We start from the raw sequence: 12,512 nt of genomic DNA, 5'->3' as shown, positions 1-12,512 counted from the left end.
TTTCTGTTCGTTTTAAGTTTTAATGTCGCTCCATACTTGCAGCTGAAAAAAAACTTGTTTTTTTCTATTTAATTTCTGAACGTTTTTAAATTAATGCATGTTTTGATTTTGGTTTACCGCATATGAATAATTCAAACAAAATTTGTATATTTTTTTTGGCTCAATGGCTTTTTCATAGTTTTGATCGGACGATTTTGAAGGAATAGGGGGTGGGAGAGGAGGCCTAGTTGCCCTCTAATTTTTGGTTACTTAAAAAGGCAACTAGAACTTTTTTAATTTTTTTACGAACGTTTTTATTTGTAATAAATATACGTAACTTACGGAACAAACTCCTATATTTGTATATTTTTATTACGTACTAGCTGTTGGGGTGGCGCTTCGCGCCACCCCAACACCTAGTTGGTGGGGGCACTTCGCGCCCCCTCCCCAAGCGCGTGCAAGTCGTTACGCGCCATATTAGTTACGCGCCATTGTAGTTGTGTCCCTGTGTCCCACCTGTGATATATATATATATATATATATATATATATATATATATATATATATATATATATATATATATATATATATATATATATATATATATATATATATATATATATATATATATATATATATATATATATATATATATATATATTTTTAACTACGTAAAACTTGAGAATGTACAACATTCTTGGCTGTCCCATTGTGCATATAAATAGATTGTCAGGTTTACTGACTCTTGAACATGCAACATATAATTGTCCATGGGAAAAACAATCTGTATTCAGATCTATACCTCATTATTCTAATGATTGCCCTTGAGCTTTGTTGATGGTGATTGCTAATCGAACATTCCCTGTGTCCCTGTCGTCATTTATATATCCCCCTGTGCCCCCTGGCGTCCCCGTTGTTGTTGTTTCCCTGTGTCCCGGTCGTCATTTGTGTCCCGGTGTCCCAGTCTGTAATTTCTCTTTGAGTGTCGCGGTCGTCATTTACATTCCCGGTGTCCCGGTCGTCATTTTTGTCCCGGTCATCATTTGTGTTCCGGTGTCCCGGTCTGTAATTTCTCTTTGAGTGTCCTGGTCGTCATTTATATTCCCTGTGTCCCGGTCGTCATTTGTGTCCCGGTGCTTTGTTGATTGTGATTGCTAATCGAACATTCCTTGTGTCCCGGTCGCTTTCTCTTTGAGTGTCCCGGTCGTCATTTATATTCCCTATGTCCCGGTGTCCCGGTCGTCATTTGTGTCCCGATGTCCCGGTGTGTAATTTCGTCAATCAACCAACACACAAACATGATGTCACTCGACACACACACACAGAGAGAACTATATATATATATATATATATATATATATATATATATATATATATATATATATATATATATATATATATATATATATATATATATATATATAGATAGATAGATATAAGAGGGTTGACCCCCTTGTCAATACCTCGCCCTTTACACTAAAGCTTGAATTTTGTCCCAATTCTTTAAGAATGACCCCTGAATCACAAAGGCCGTAGAATAAGTAGTTGAAATTACTACAAATACTTTAGCGTACAGAGTGAGGTATTGTGGAGGAGACGGACCCCCTTATATACGTAATAATTTCTGTTCGTTTTAGTTTTTAATGCTGCTCTTAAATTCCAGCTGAAAAAAGTTGTTTTTATTTATTTTCTCATTGTTTTTTTAAATAATGCAAGAAAATCCTGCGCCCCCTTCACGGAAATTCTCTTCCCTCATGATAAAACTTCTACAGTAGGGCTCTCTGATATGCTGAATTTGATGGTGTAATTTTTTTAAGTCAAAATTCTTTGACTTTTAGAGAGTGTTTCCCCCTATTGTCTAAAATAAGACGAACTTTCTCAGGCTCGTAACTTTTGATGGGTAAGACTAATGGATGAAAGTTATATATCTAAAATCAGCATAAAAATGTAATTCTTTTGATGTAACTATTGGTATCAAAATTCAGTTTTTTAGAGTTTTGGTTACTATTGAGCCGGGTCGCTCCTTACTACAGTTGGTTACCTTGAACTGTTTGATTTCGTGGAATAGGTATCTGTTGTTAGATGGCAAAATGAATTGCAGTACAATGGCTATACCAAAACCTTGGGAGAAAGGTTAAATGAAATCCCACCTTTTTTCTAGAGCTTTGCTGCTTCCTTCTACTCAGTAAATGATTGAATATTGAAACTTGACTCTTCAAAATTTGAGGTTAATATTTTTTAACGGGGATTTTTTAACGATAAAACGAGGTTTTTAACAGTATCACGTCGCTTTAGAAAACGACGCCATTTTTGTTTTTTTTCCGTAGAAAATACTTCTTGGCGCCTCTAATGAATGCTAAAATTGTCTAATAACTTATATTGTTTTCTAGAGAAAATAGAGCGTCAATATCTGTTCCAACTGAGGATGAAGAAGAAGAAATTTTTGAATCTGATGACGATGAGCAAGAAGATTCTAAGGATTATTGCAAAGGTGAGTTTTTGTATGACTGCCTGATTTTGAATTTAAAAAGGTATTTTCTGACTCCCGACATCCTACTGAAGGTCACTACTGGCCCTTATGAGAGACAAACCAATTAATTTTTAATTATAGTTTAATGTTCATTATGTGAATCATTGGGCAAAATGACATATAGTAAGGATAGCTGTGTACATTTTTAGAAAAATCATTTTGAAAATTTTGATTGAAATTTTATTTTCTCACCGCTTACAACTCCCCCTCCTTTTAAGTTTTAGGCTAGTCTTGTCGTGAGATAGCAATATGCAAGTTGACCCACTAAATTTTTAAAATGAGAAGCGCCCGATTTGAAGGAACTCACACAGCTAGTTTTCTCTACATTGTACCAAGAGTTAAAAGATGTTGGGGATTTTTGCTTTCTGAATGTGTTGCTTTTTTGTGTGTTTAAATACTAAGAATTTGTTCAAGAGCAATAAAGTTGAAAAAAAAAAATTTAAAAAAAGAAGAAGCTAAACTACCTCTTGCATATAACTGTGTACGAGGTTTTTTGTAAATTAAAGGGTGCATAATTTGAAAGAATTTACTCTGCTAGTTTTTGTTATATTGTACCAATTATGTGGTGAAAAAACATTGAACATTTTTTCTGTTTTAATGTGTTCCTTTTTTGTGTTCAAGTATGATGAATGTGTTTAAGATGATTAAAGTTGTAAAAAGGAGCTTTTACCACCTCCTTCATATATCTGTGTTCTACGTATGTTTATACGTGTAGAACGAAGGTTGCGTGGTTTGAAAGAATGTAAACTGCTTTTTTCATTGTATTATACGAATTAAATGATGAAAAAATGTTAAAAATTTTTGCTTATTAAATTGGTTGCTTTTTTATGTCTTTAAATACGATGAATTTGTTCAGTAGGATTAAAGTTGTAAAAAAGAAGCTTAACTACCTCCTGCATATGACTGCGTTCTATGTGTATATGTCTTTTTCGTAAAGGGTGTTGGATCTTTTAAGGATCTTATTTTTACTTGGGACATACTCGATGCTTCCAAAAAGAACACATCTGTGCTCTTGGACAGACTTTCAAAAACGTGCCAAATTGCAAATTTCTCTCGTACGAGAAAATTATCTAACGCTTGAGATGAAAATAAAAATCTATCTGTCCACTCTAGAATGAGAAGATTTCAGTGGGTGATTCGAAAAAAATGTTGCCCCTTTAAATGTATATGACAATCCTTGTGTTTTGCAAATTGGCATATTGAGCGAGCAAAAAAAAAACTTTATTTTATAATGAATATTTTTGTTGTTGTTGTTGTTGTTGTTGCTACAAAAACAACTTTGTAATTCAGTTTTGCGCTGTTTACGCCTGGCCTGGTAATGCTGCCTTTTGGACTCGAAGGCTGTTGCACTTCATCTACAGAGGGAAATGCTGATCACCTATTCAAAGCAAAGATTTTTTCTTCAAGCTCACTTTTGGAGAGCGAAAAAGCCCTATCAAAATAAAATAATATCGAACGCAATAGCTTTGAATTAGCAAAGGACCATATATCTTCCATATATTCTTTATATTTTTAAAGTTCATCTTATTGAAGGGATGGCTGTAGGAAATTGAGAAAGGAATCATTCGATAAGAAATTCTGAACCCGAATGTCTTTGTTTAAAATTAAGACCCTTTGAAGGGTAAACTGATACTCCTCCGACGCCCAATCTGTCCCTGGGCACCCCTGCATGCTACCATAAATAAATTTCAAAATAGCCATTTGGATCGAAATAGTCTATAAATAGATAAAAGAAAACATTCGTTGGGAGTAGGGGGTAATCAATTAATTTGCTCCAGGGATAAGGACCTCAAATTATGCTATTAGTTCGTATAAAAATAGAGGTTACGTAGAAAATTACTAATTGATGTTTTAAAGTTTTACTTAGCTATGGCATTTTCTACACCTTGGAACGAAGAAAATGTCTGTAAAACTGAAATAATAAAACCGGTTCTTCCAACTGTATTTGTTTCCAGATATTGTTAGTTTTTTCCAGCTTAAAATTTGTTAGCATTAAAATTTTGTTTTGCTACAATGAACAAGAGCTAAGAGCTTTTATGGAACTTGTGATGAGAGATTGGATCCGGCCCGGTTATGTCAATCACGCATCTATCTCGAACGCGCCAAAGCGCTAGAAATCACCCCAACTCCCCAAAAGCGATCGGATCTGGTCTGGTTAAGTCAATCACGTATCTAGAACTTGTGCTTATTCTTTCCATCACGTTTCATCTTGATCTCTCAGCTTTTATGCCTTTCCCAAGATTTCCAGTTTCAAAGATTTCCGGTTTCCAAGATTTCCGTTTTCCTCCTCCACTCCCCAATGTCACCGAATCCGATCAGAATTGAGAAGCATCCGAGACATGACATCTTTCCTTACATCAAGTGTCAGTAAGATCCGATCACCCATTCCCCGATCTCTCCACTCTAAGCGTTTTCCAAGATTCCCGGTTTCCCCCTCCAACTCCCACCAATGTCCCTGGATCCGGTCAAAATTTAAACTAAGAGCTCTGAGACATGAAGTCCTTCTAAATATCAAATTTCATTAAGATCCGACCACCCGTTCGTATGATCAAAATTTCTCATTTTTTCTAATTTTTCCGAATTAACCGTCCTTCCACCCCCTCCCCCCAGAAATCAGAAATTGTTCTGTGCATGAGGGGGATAACCCCTCCTCAATACCTCCCTCTTCACATCAAAAATTTCTTTTGTATTTAAAAAATCTCCTTACTCTAATTAAACGGACTCTTTTCTTTCAGGAGTTCTTCTTAATAATTGGGAAAAAAGTTAAAATATGCGTAAAAAACGAGGCATTGACGAGAGGGGCCCACTGCTCATACACGAGACAATTTGGGTTCGCTTTAACTTTGGATGTTGTTCCTTACTTTTAGTTGAAAAAATTGTTTTTCAAATAATGCCAGAAAATCCGTATTTTCTCTCTATTGAGAATCCTCCCCCCCCAGAAAATTCCTCCTTGGAAAGTCTTTGATTCCCCAAAGTAAGAACCCCTTTCCCCAGACAATTCCATCCCTGGTGAAAATTCCCACCGGGAAACTTCTTCCGGACAATTCCACCTGAAAAATTCTTTTGAGCCAACTTTCGTTTATTAAAGAACTTGTTTTTCTTTTAATCTCTAACCATTTTTCAAATCATGCCGGAAATACTCCCTCCGTGGAAAAAGTTTCCTGGAAATTCTTCCCTCCCAATGTCTCAATGGAAATTTTCTTCTGCGTAAAATATCCCATAGGGTACTACTGAAACTTCATCACGTAATCTCCACAAACTGGCTTGATTCTGTAGTGGCTGAATCGCAGGGTCTGTCCTGACACTTGCATCTGTTGATACAGATTCCAGTAAGGCCGATTCCATGTCTCTTGCTATTTTTCTCTCAATTTGGAGAAGATCGTCAGGGGTAATATGTAATTTCTTGAAACATTAATTGAAGTGTGTGGCAACCTTGACGAGTGTAATCTGATCAAGGCCTATAAGCCTGGAAGGTATTTTATCTAGCCAAGCCTTTCGTTGGCTCTCAGCAACGTTTGATAGTTCTCACTAAACATAGTTTGCAAACAGGCTATGCCAACTTCTGGATACAGCTGTGCATGCTGTGTATCAGCATAGATAGTCAATTTTTTGGACACATTATTCTTCTTCTCGACCATTTACGAAACAATTTTCTCTGTTGGATCTTTTCTGCTGTATGTTCACCGGTAGATACCAAAAGAATCCGAAACAAAATCGTTTTCGATATCGATATTTGCGTTTCGATATCGATATTTTCTTTGATATATCGATATTCAATTCGCCCAACACTATTATGGTAGTCTCTTTTAGTCTCAGGTTTATCTTTATGTTTAATTCTAATCTCTATTCGTTTTTGAATTCGATTTATTGTATATCTATTTCTGCTCGTTTCAGGTTTGTTATCGCCTTTTCATTAGCTTTGAAGTGTTTCTTGAATTGAAATATAGATTCAAAGATAAAAATAATAACGAATGTCCTTATAATAATAACAAATTAAATAAACGTGTTTGGAATTTACAACTTTGATTGAGACTGAAGGTCGCTTAAAACTGATCTTTGGTTGTTTTTATTTTCTTGGTAAAAGTGTGGCACCATGGGTACGAAGTTTTGCGGTTGAATGACCTTTTTAACCATTAAATCAGTCCTCTTGATTGTTAAAGAAAATAATAAATACTTATTGGTATAAAGTATGGTTGAACACGGTTTCTGGAAGACTTGAACATGTCTACTCAAAACGATAATATACACAATTCGTATCCAACTACGTCCTGGATCTGTGGCGGCCTGAAAATAGGGTTTCGGAGGAAAATGTATACTATGCTCTGATTTGTTAAAAGTGTTACCTGGTCCTATGATCTGGCGACATGAAATAAAGTCCGCCCCCTAGTCACTGCTTATCGTTTGCTTCGCTCTCTTCCAATTATATACTAGTGAATCTTTATTTTCTGTAATCTTTGCCTTTTCTGAATTCTCTTTCTGAATTTGGCTGGATTCCAGAGAATATGAGAATTTTCTTTCTTTAAGGTGGATATCATCCTGTGAATATTGGAGACGTTTTTCATTGCCGATATAACGTATTACGCAAACTTGGATGGGGTCACTTCAGTACAGTCTGGCTCTGCTGGGACATGAAGTAAGCCTCTTTTATATTTGTTTTTTTTTTCATTTCAAGGTGAAAAATGAGAAATTTTTTTTCGAGTTTGCCAATTTCTTTTTAAAAATAATCCACTTTTGCCCAAAAATGAGCAAATTTATTGCCCATTTCCTTAAGCTACCTGTTAACTAAAGGTGGATTTTCTGGAATTAACGTATATTGGACATTTTTGGAATCCTAGGAACATAGAAAGTAGTAACCTTAGACAGGTAAAAGACAGGCTGAGATACTGTCCAGGCGCATGTTAAATTAGGATATACTGAATCAAATTTATTCTATTCTTCGAAGACTGGAGCGCAATTTCATTTTATTTTGTAGTCAAGTGTTGGGTGAGGCCTCTTAAACTTTAGGGGGATTTTTTAAACTGCGACTGCATTAGTGACGATATTCCTCCGAAAATAAGTGAAATATCTCTAGTACTGGTTACCACAATCAGTTTTTCCATTTTAGGAATTTCCCCCCTGTAATAGGAATTTTGAAGGTTGTTAGGGAATTTTACAAGTCTTCTGGATTTTTTAAGGAATGTCTAGTTTTTCTAAATCTAGTGATTTTTTTACGATATAGTGCATGGATTCATTATTCAATCGACTAAATCATACAGGAATAATAAAAAAAGAAAGGAAAATAGTGGTCCATAACACCTCCCAATATGTGCCAAATTAGGATTTATGGAAGTATACCGCCTTTGAAACTTCCGATTTCGCACTATATCAGATATAGGCCTCAAGCATTTTCATCAAAAGAATAGGCGAAGCTAGTTAATCCCAAAATTGCAAATACTTTCTATGCTTCCTATTTCACAACATTTGCTCAGGTCAATTTTTTTCTTCATATTAAAGGTTTTTTTTTACTTTCTATAATCTATCAGTCTCAAATTATTTTTTTCTTCTGTTAAAACCTTTGAAAGTAGATTGGTTATGATACACCCTCTACATCTGCAAATAGATCAGAAATAGAGTCATTAAAAAAAAAGAATTAGGTATGCATTAAATACAATTTTCTGAATGAAAAAAGAAATTATTGAAAAAAAAATAGGACTTGGTGCCTTTCATAGTAAAATTCTGAATATAACTTGATAGGTTGAATTGATTATAGTTTGATGTCTGAAGCCGGTAGGGAGGCAGGGGGTGGGGTATCTCCTCTGAGAATTGTTTAGTAGTTTTAGTTTTTGCTTCTAATATCTAATCGACGCTCGAATAATTCACCAAATTCTCTTGTTTGTACTTGAAATGCCTAATAAGCGTGAATAACTTCCTATCCTATAGAGGTTTCAAGGTCTTATCTGCAAAAAATGTTGGATTTTGTATTTCTTGTCAGAAGAAAGATTAGGGATTTGTGTTCTTTTCCCCAGGGATCATCTTGTCGAGCCAATAGTCCTAAAACGTTGGAAGAGGGCAGGTTTGACTTTTTTTTCAGGCAGAATTACTTGTATATTAGGTTGAGTCTCTGTCTTATAGACGAACCTCGACTCACTAACTTCAGGTTATAAACTGCTAGAACTTGTATTTAATGCTACAAAAACTGAGTTTCTTGTCTTTACTACCAGCGGTACACCGCAGGTACTAAATGCGCCATTCGTACGTATCGATTCTAGTTGCAAGCACAGCAACTATGGAGTCTACTTCCCTGAAATATCTTGGGCTCTTTTATGGTCCAGGTAAGTGGAATATTCATATGTGCAAGGTAGAACACACCTTGACGGGTTTCTTTGCCAACTGTGCTAAACCTGCTACAATAAAGTGTAATTGTGGTAAGCGTATGCTTTCGCTCGTTCAGGATTCTGTCGCACATTGACATTTTTGTTGAAGATTCCTGGTGTTGGGAGACATAGTTTTATTTTTTTTAAATATTACCTTTCACACAGGTAGAGTATAATGTGTTTAATGCAAATGTAAGTCGTGTGTTTCAGTTTGTGCCATTTAGCGTTATTCACGAGTAGTATTTAGATTAATTCTATGGTATGTATTGTTTAGAAGTTGATTTTTCCTCCGCGATTTTCTGTTCTTGTCTTTTCTATTTCAGTGTTCTACTTTTTGTGCGTGTTCGGCAGCGGGTAAAGGAAATTCGTCTTGCCTTATCTTATGCTATATTTTGTAATTATAAGCCGGTGAATTTTTTTTTTATCCCTTAATATACTAGGTCGTATCTCAGAAAGTAAATCAGATAGAAATGTTTCGGAGTCAGTGGCTTGTGCAGATATTGGTGTTGTGCAGATATTAGGTTTTGACAGGGGGCAGCTGTATTGCTAGAGACTGGAAAGTTTATTATCTGATTGTTTGAAACAAAAACTTTAGAAGTGATTTTGGATTCAAGTATAGGGTTTCTTTCTTCAGATGTTACAACCGCAACTATCGTCCTCTTGATGCTTGTAACTTCATTTCAATATGAAATTTGAATTTCAATGTTATTTCTACTCTTGTTTTGCCTTCTACTATCCTGATAACATTAATCTTCATTCTTCTTCTATTATCTCTTTTGAATTTTAGCTCAAAACGGTTTGTTGCTCTCAAAGTGGTAAAAAGTGCCTCCCATTATACGGAAACAGCGTTGGATGAAATTAAACTCCTAAAAGCCGTAAGTAATTTTTTGTTCTATTTGACAATGTTGATTTTTTTTAGCATCAGGGGAAACACTGTTGTGCGTCTGCCTCATTATTATATTCTTTAACTGAACAAATAAAAAGCCATTCTCCCCCCTCCCCCTCTGAAAGAAAAATCTCACCAAAAGGTCTTAAATAAACTTATGTTGACTAGATATAAATAAAGAAAGAAACAGAAAAAGGGGAAAATATTAAAACCTAAACTACTGAAAATCACTCTGTATGAATAAATGAAATCTAAAACGAGCAAAAATTATAAAATTTAATAGTAAACAGAAATTACCAAAAATTAAAGAAGGGCTACGGCAAAAATTATAAAATTTAATAGTAAACAGAAATTACCAAAAATTAAAGAAGGGCTACGGCCTCCCCGAAGGTTCTTTACGCTTTATTGAAAGCTAATCATATTGCTTCAAAAATTGCCAATAGATTTTTTAAATTTTTATTTAGTCGGAACATCTTTATTCTAAGGAAGATTTTTTTGTTTATTTTGATAAGTATTCTTTTTCTTAATGTTCTGCTGAAACAAAAATAGTTCAAAGTCAGGTAACATGCTGACGGAATGGCAACTGACGGAATATTTTGTTGCGTTCGAGCTGAGTGACCACTCAACTGCTATTTGTTGTAATTTCTGTTTATTTTGGGTTTAATTCAATAAATCAGGGAATTTTTGTGTGTTTTGATATTCACTTATCATAGCTTTATTTATGCTCGTTCTTAGGTTTAATTTAACTTTGCACATATCGAAAATGCATTACCATTTTTGGGGGGTTTTTGTTTTGTTTACAATTCTCTTTTGTTACAGTAGTCTTCTATTTTCTGCTAGTCAGTAGGCGATTTATAAACCCCAGTCTTAATTATGGCTTTTTCAGGCGAAGTTTTTATACTTGACTTTTGTGTTTTCAGAAAGCGCTAGTTTTCTGTAATCTTAAAAGCATAGGGAATATAATATTTATATATATATATATATATATATATATATATATATATATATATATATATATATATATATATATATATATATATATATATATATATATATATATATATATACTAGCTGTTGGGGTGGCGCTTCGCGCCACCCCAACACCTAGTTGGTGGGGGCGCTTCGCGCCCCCCCCAAGCCCCCCCGCGCGCGTAAGTCGTTACGCGCCATAATAGTTACGCGCCATTGTAGTTGTGTCCCTATGTCCCACCTGTGAATATTTTGTTTTTCTCCTTTATTTTTTTTCTTTTTTTTCTTTTTTAGCTTATTTAGATTTTTAGATTTTTTAGTTTTTTTATTAGTTTTTAGTTTTTTTTCTTTTTAGTTTTTTTGTCCCGGTCGTCATTTATATCCCCCTGTTTCCCCCGGTGTCCCCGTTGTAGTTGTGTCCCTGTGTCCCGGTCGTCATTTATATTCCCTGTGTCCCGGTCGTCATTTGTATCCCGGTGTACCGGTCTGTATATACATTCGTTTTTTAGTTTTGTTTTTCTCCTTTATTTTTTTCCTTTTTTTTTCTTTTTTAGTTTATTTAGATTTTTAGATTTTTTAGTTTTTTTATTAGTTTTTAGTTTTTTTTTCTTTTTAGTTTTTTTGTAGTTTTTACCTTCTTTTTAGTTTTGTTAATTTTTTTTTTTACTTATGTCCTGGTCGTCATTTATACTCCCTGTGTCCCGGTGCTTTGTTGATTGCTAATCGAACATTCCTTTTGTCCTGGTCGCTTTCTCTTTGAGTGTCGTCATTTATTTTTTTCTTTTTTAGTTCTTTTAGTTTTTACCTTTTTTAGTTTTTTTTAGTTTTTTAGATGAAATTTTTTTTTAGTTTTTTCCTTTTTTTCTTTTTAGTTTTTTATTGGTTTTTACCTTTATGTTCCTGGTCGTCATTTATACTCCCTGTGTCCCGGTGCTTTGTTGATTGCTAATCGAACATTCCTTTTGTCCTGGTCGCTTTCTCTTTGAGTTTCGTCATTTATTTTTTTCTTTTTTAGTTCTTTTAGTTTTTACCTTTTTTAGTTTTTTTTAGTTTTTTAGATGAAAATTTTTTTTAGTTTTTTCCTTTTTTTCTTTTTAGTTTTTTATTGGTTTTTACCTTTATTTTAGCTTATTTTTCAGTTTTTTCCTTTTTTTTTATTTTTTTTTATTTTTTATTTTTTTTAGTTTTTTACCTTTTTTTAGTTTTTTTAGTTTTTTTAGTTTTTTAGCTTTTTTACTTTTTTTATTAGTTTTTAGTTTTTTTTTGTAGTTTTTGCCTTTTTTTAGTTTTTTCAGTTTTTTTTTTAGTTTTTTATTGGTTTTTACCTTTATTTTAGCTTATTTTTCAGTTTTTTCCTTTTTTTTTAGTTTTTAGTTTTTTTAGTTTTTTACCTTTTTTTAGTTTTTTTAGTTTTTTTAGTTTTTTAGCTTTTTTATTTTTTTTATTAGTTTTTAGTTTTTTTTCAGTTTCGGGACCCATCTCTGGGTCCCGTATTACCACGCTAAGGTCAAACCCACTGCGCCAACACAGGTAGTTATATAACTGAGCTACTTCGGCTTGAATACATTCGTTTTTGAATTGGTATGTGATGAAATAATTCAGACGTCATATGCGGACAGTGACGTCACTCGACAGACACACAGACAACTTATTTTTATATATATAGATAGATACGTCAGTTGACAAACATGACGTCAGTCGACACACAAACATGACGTCAGTAGACAGACACACAGACCACAGACAAACAACTATATATATATATATATATATATATATATATATATATATATAT

At 33.9% G+C, this 12,512-nt stretch overlaps 1 protein-coding gene across 1 annotated transcript in view; it reads left to right on the top strand.

The window, feature by feature from the left end:
• LOC136026684 (uncharacterized) overlaps positions 1–12,512 on the top strand; it is a 136,592-nt gene that overhangs the window by 26,229 nt on the left and 97,851 nt on the right. The window contains exons 2-4 of the mRNA XM_065703428.1: positions 2,370–2,470; positions 7,034–7,142; positions 9,650–9,737. Of these exons, the coding sequence (XP_065559500.1) occupies positions 2,370–2,470; positions 7,034–7,142; positions 9,650–9,737 (298 nt within the window). The remainder of the gene's footprint in view (positions 1–2,369; positions 2,471–7,033; positions 7,143–9,649; positions 9,738–12,512) is intronic.

The sequence above is a fragment of the Artemia franciscana genome, chromosome 4 (assembly GCF_032884065.1).
Source record: "Artemia franciscana chromosome 4, ASM3288406v1, whole genome shotgun sequence".
In the NCBI taxonomy this organism is placed as follows: domain Eukaryota; kingdom Metazoa; phylum Arthropoda; class Branchiopoda; order Anostraca; family Artemiidae; genus Artemia; species Artemia franciscana.
This window is presented reverse-complemented; position numbering and strand designations above follow the sequence as displayed.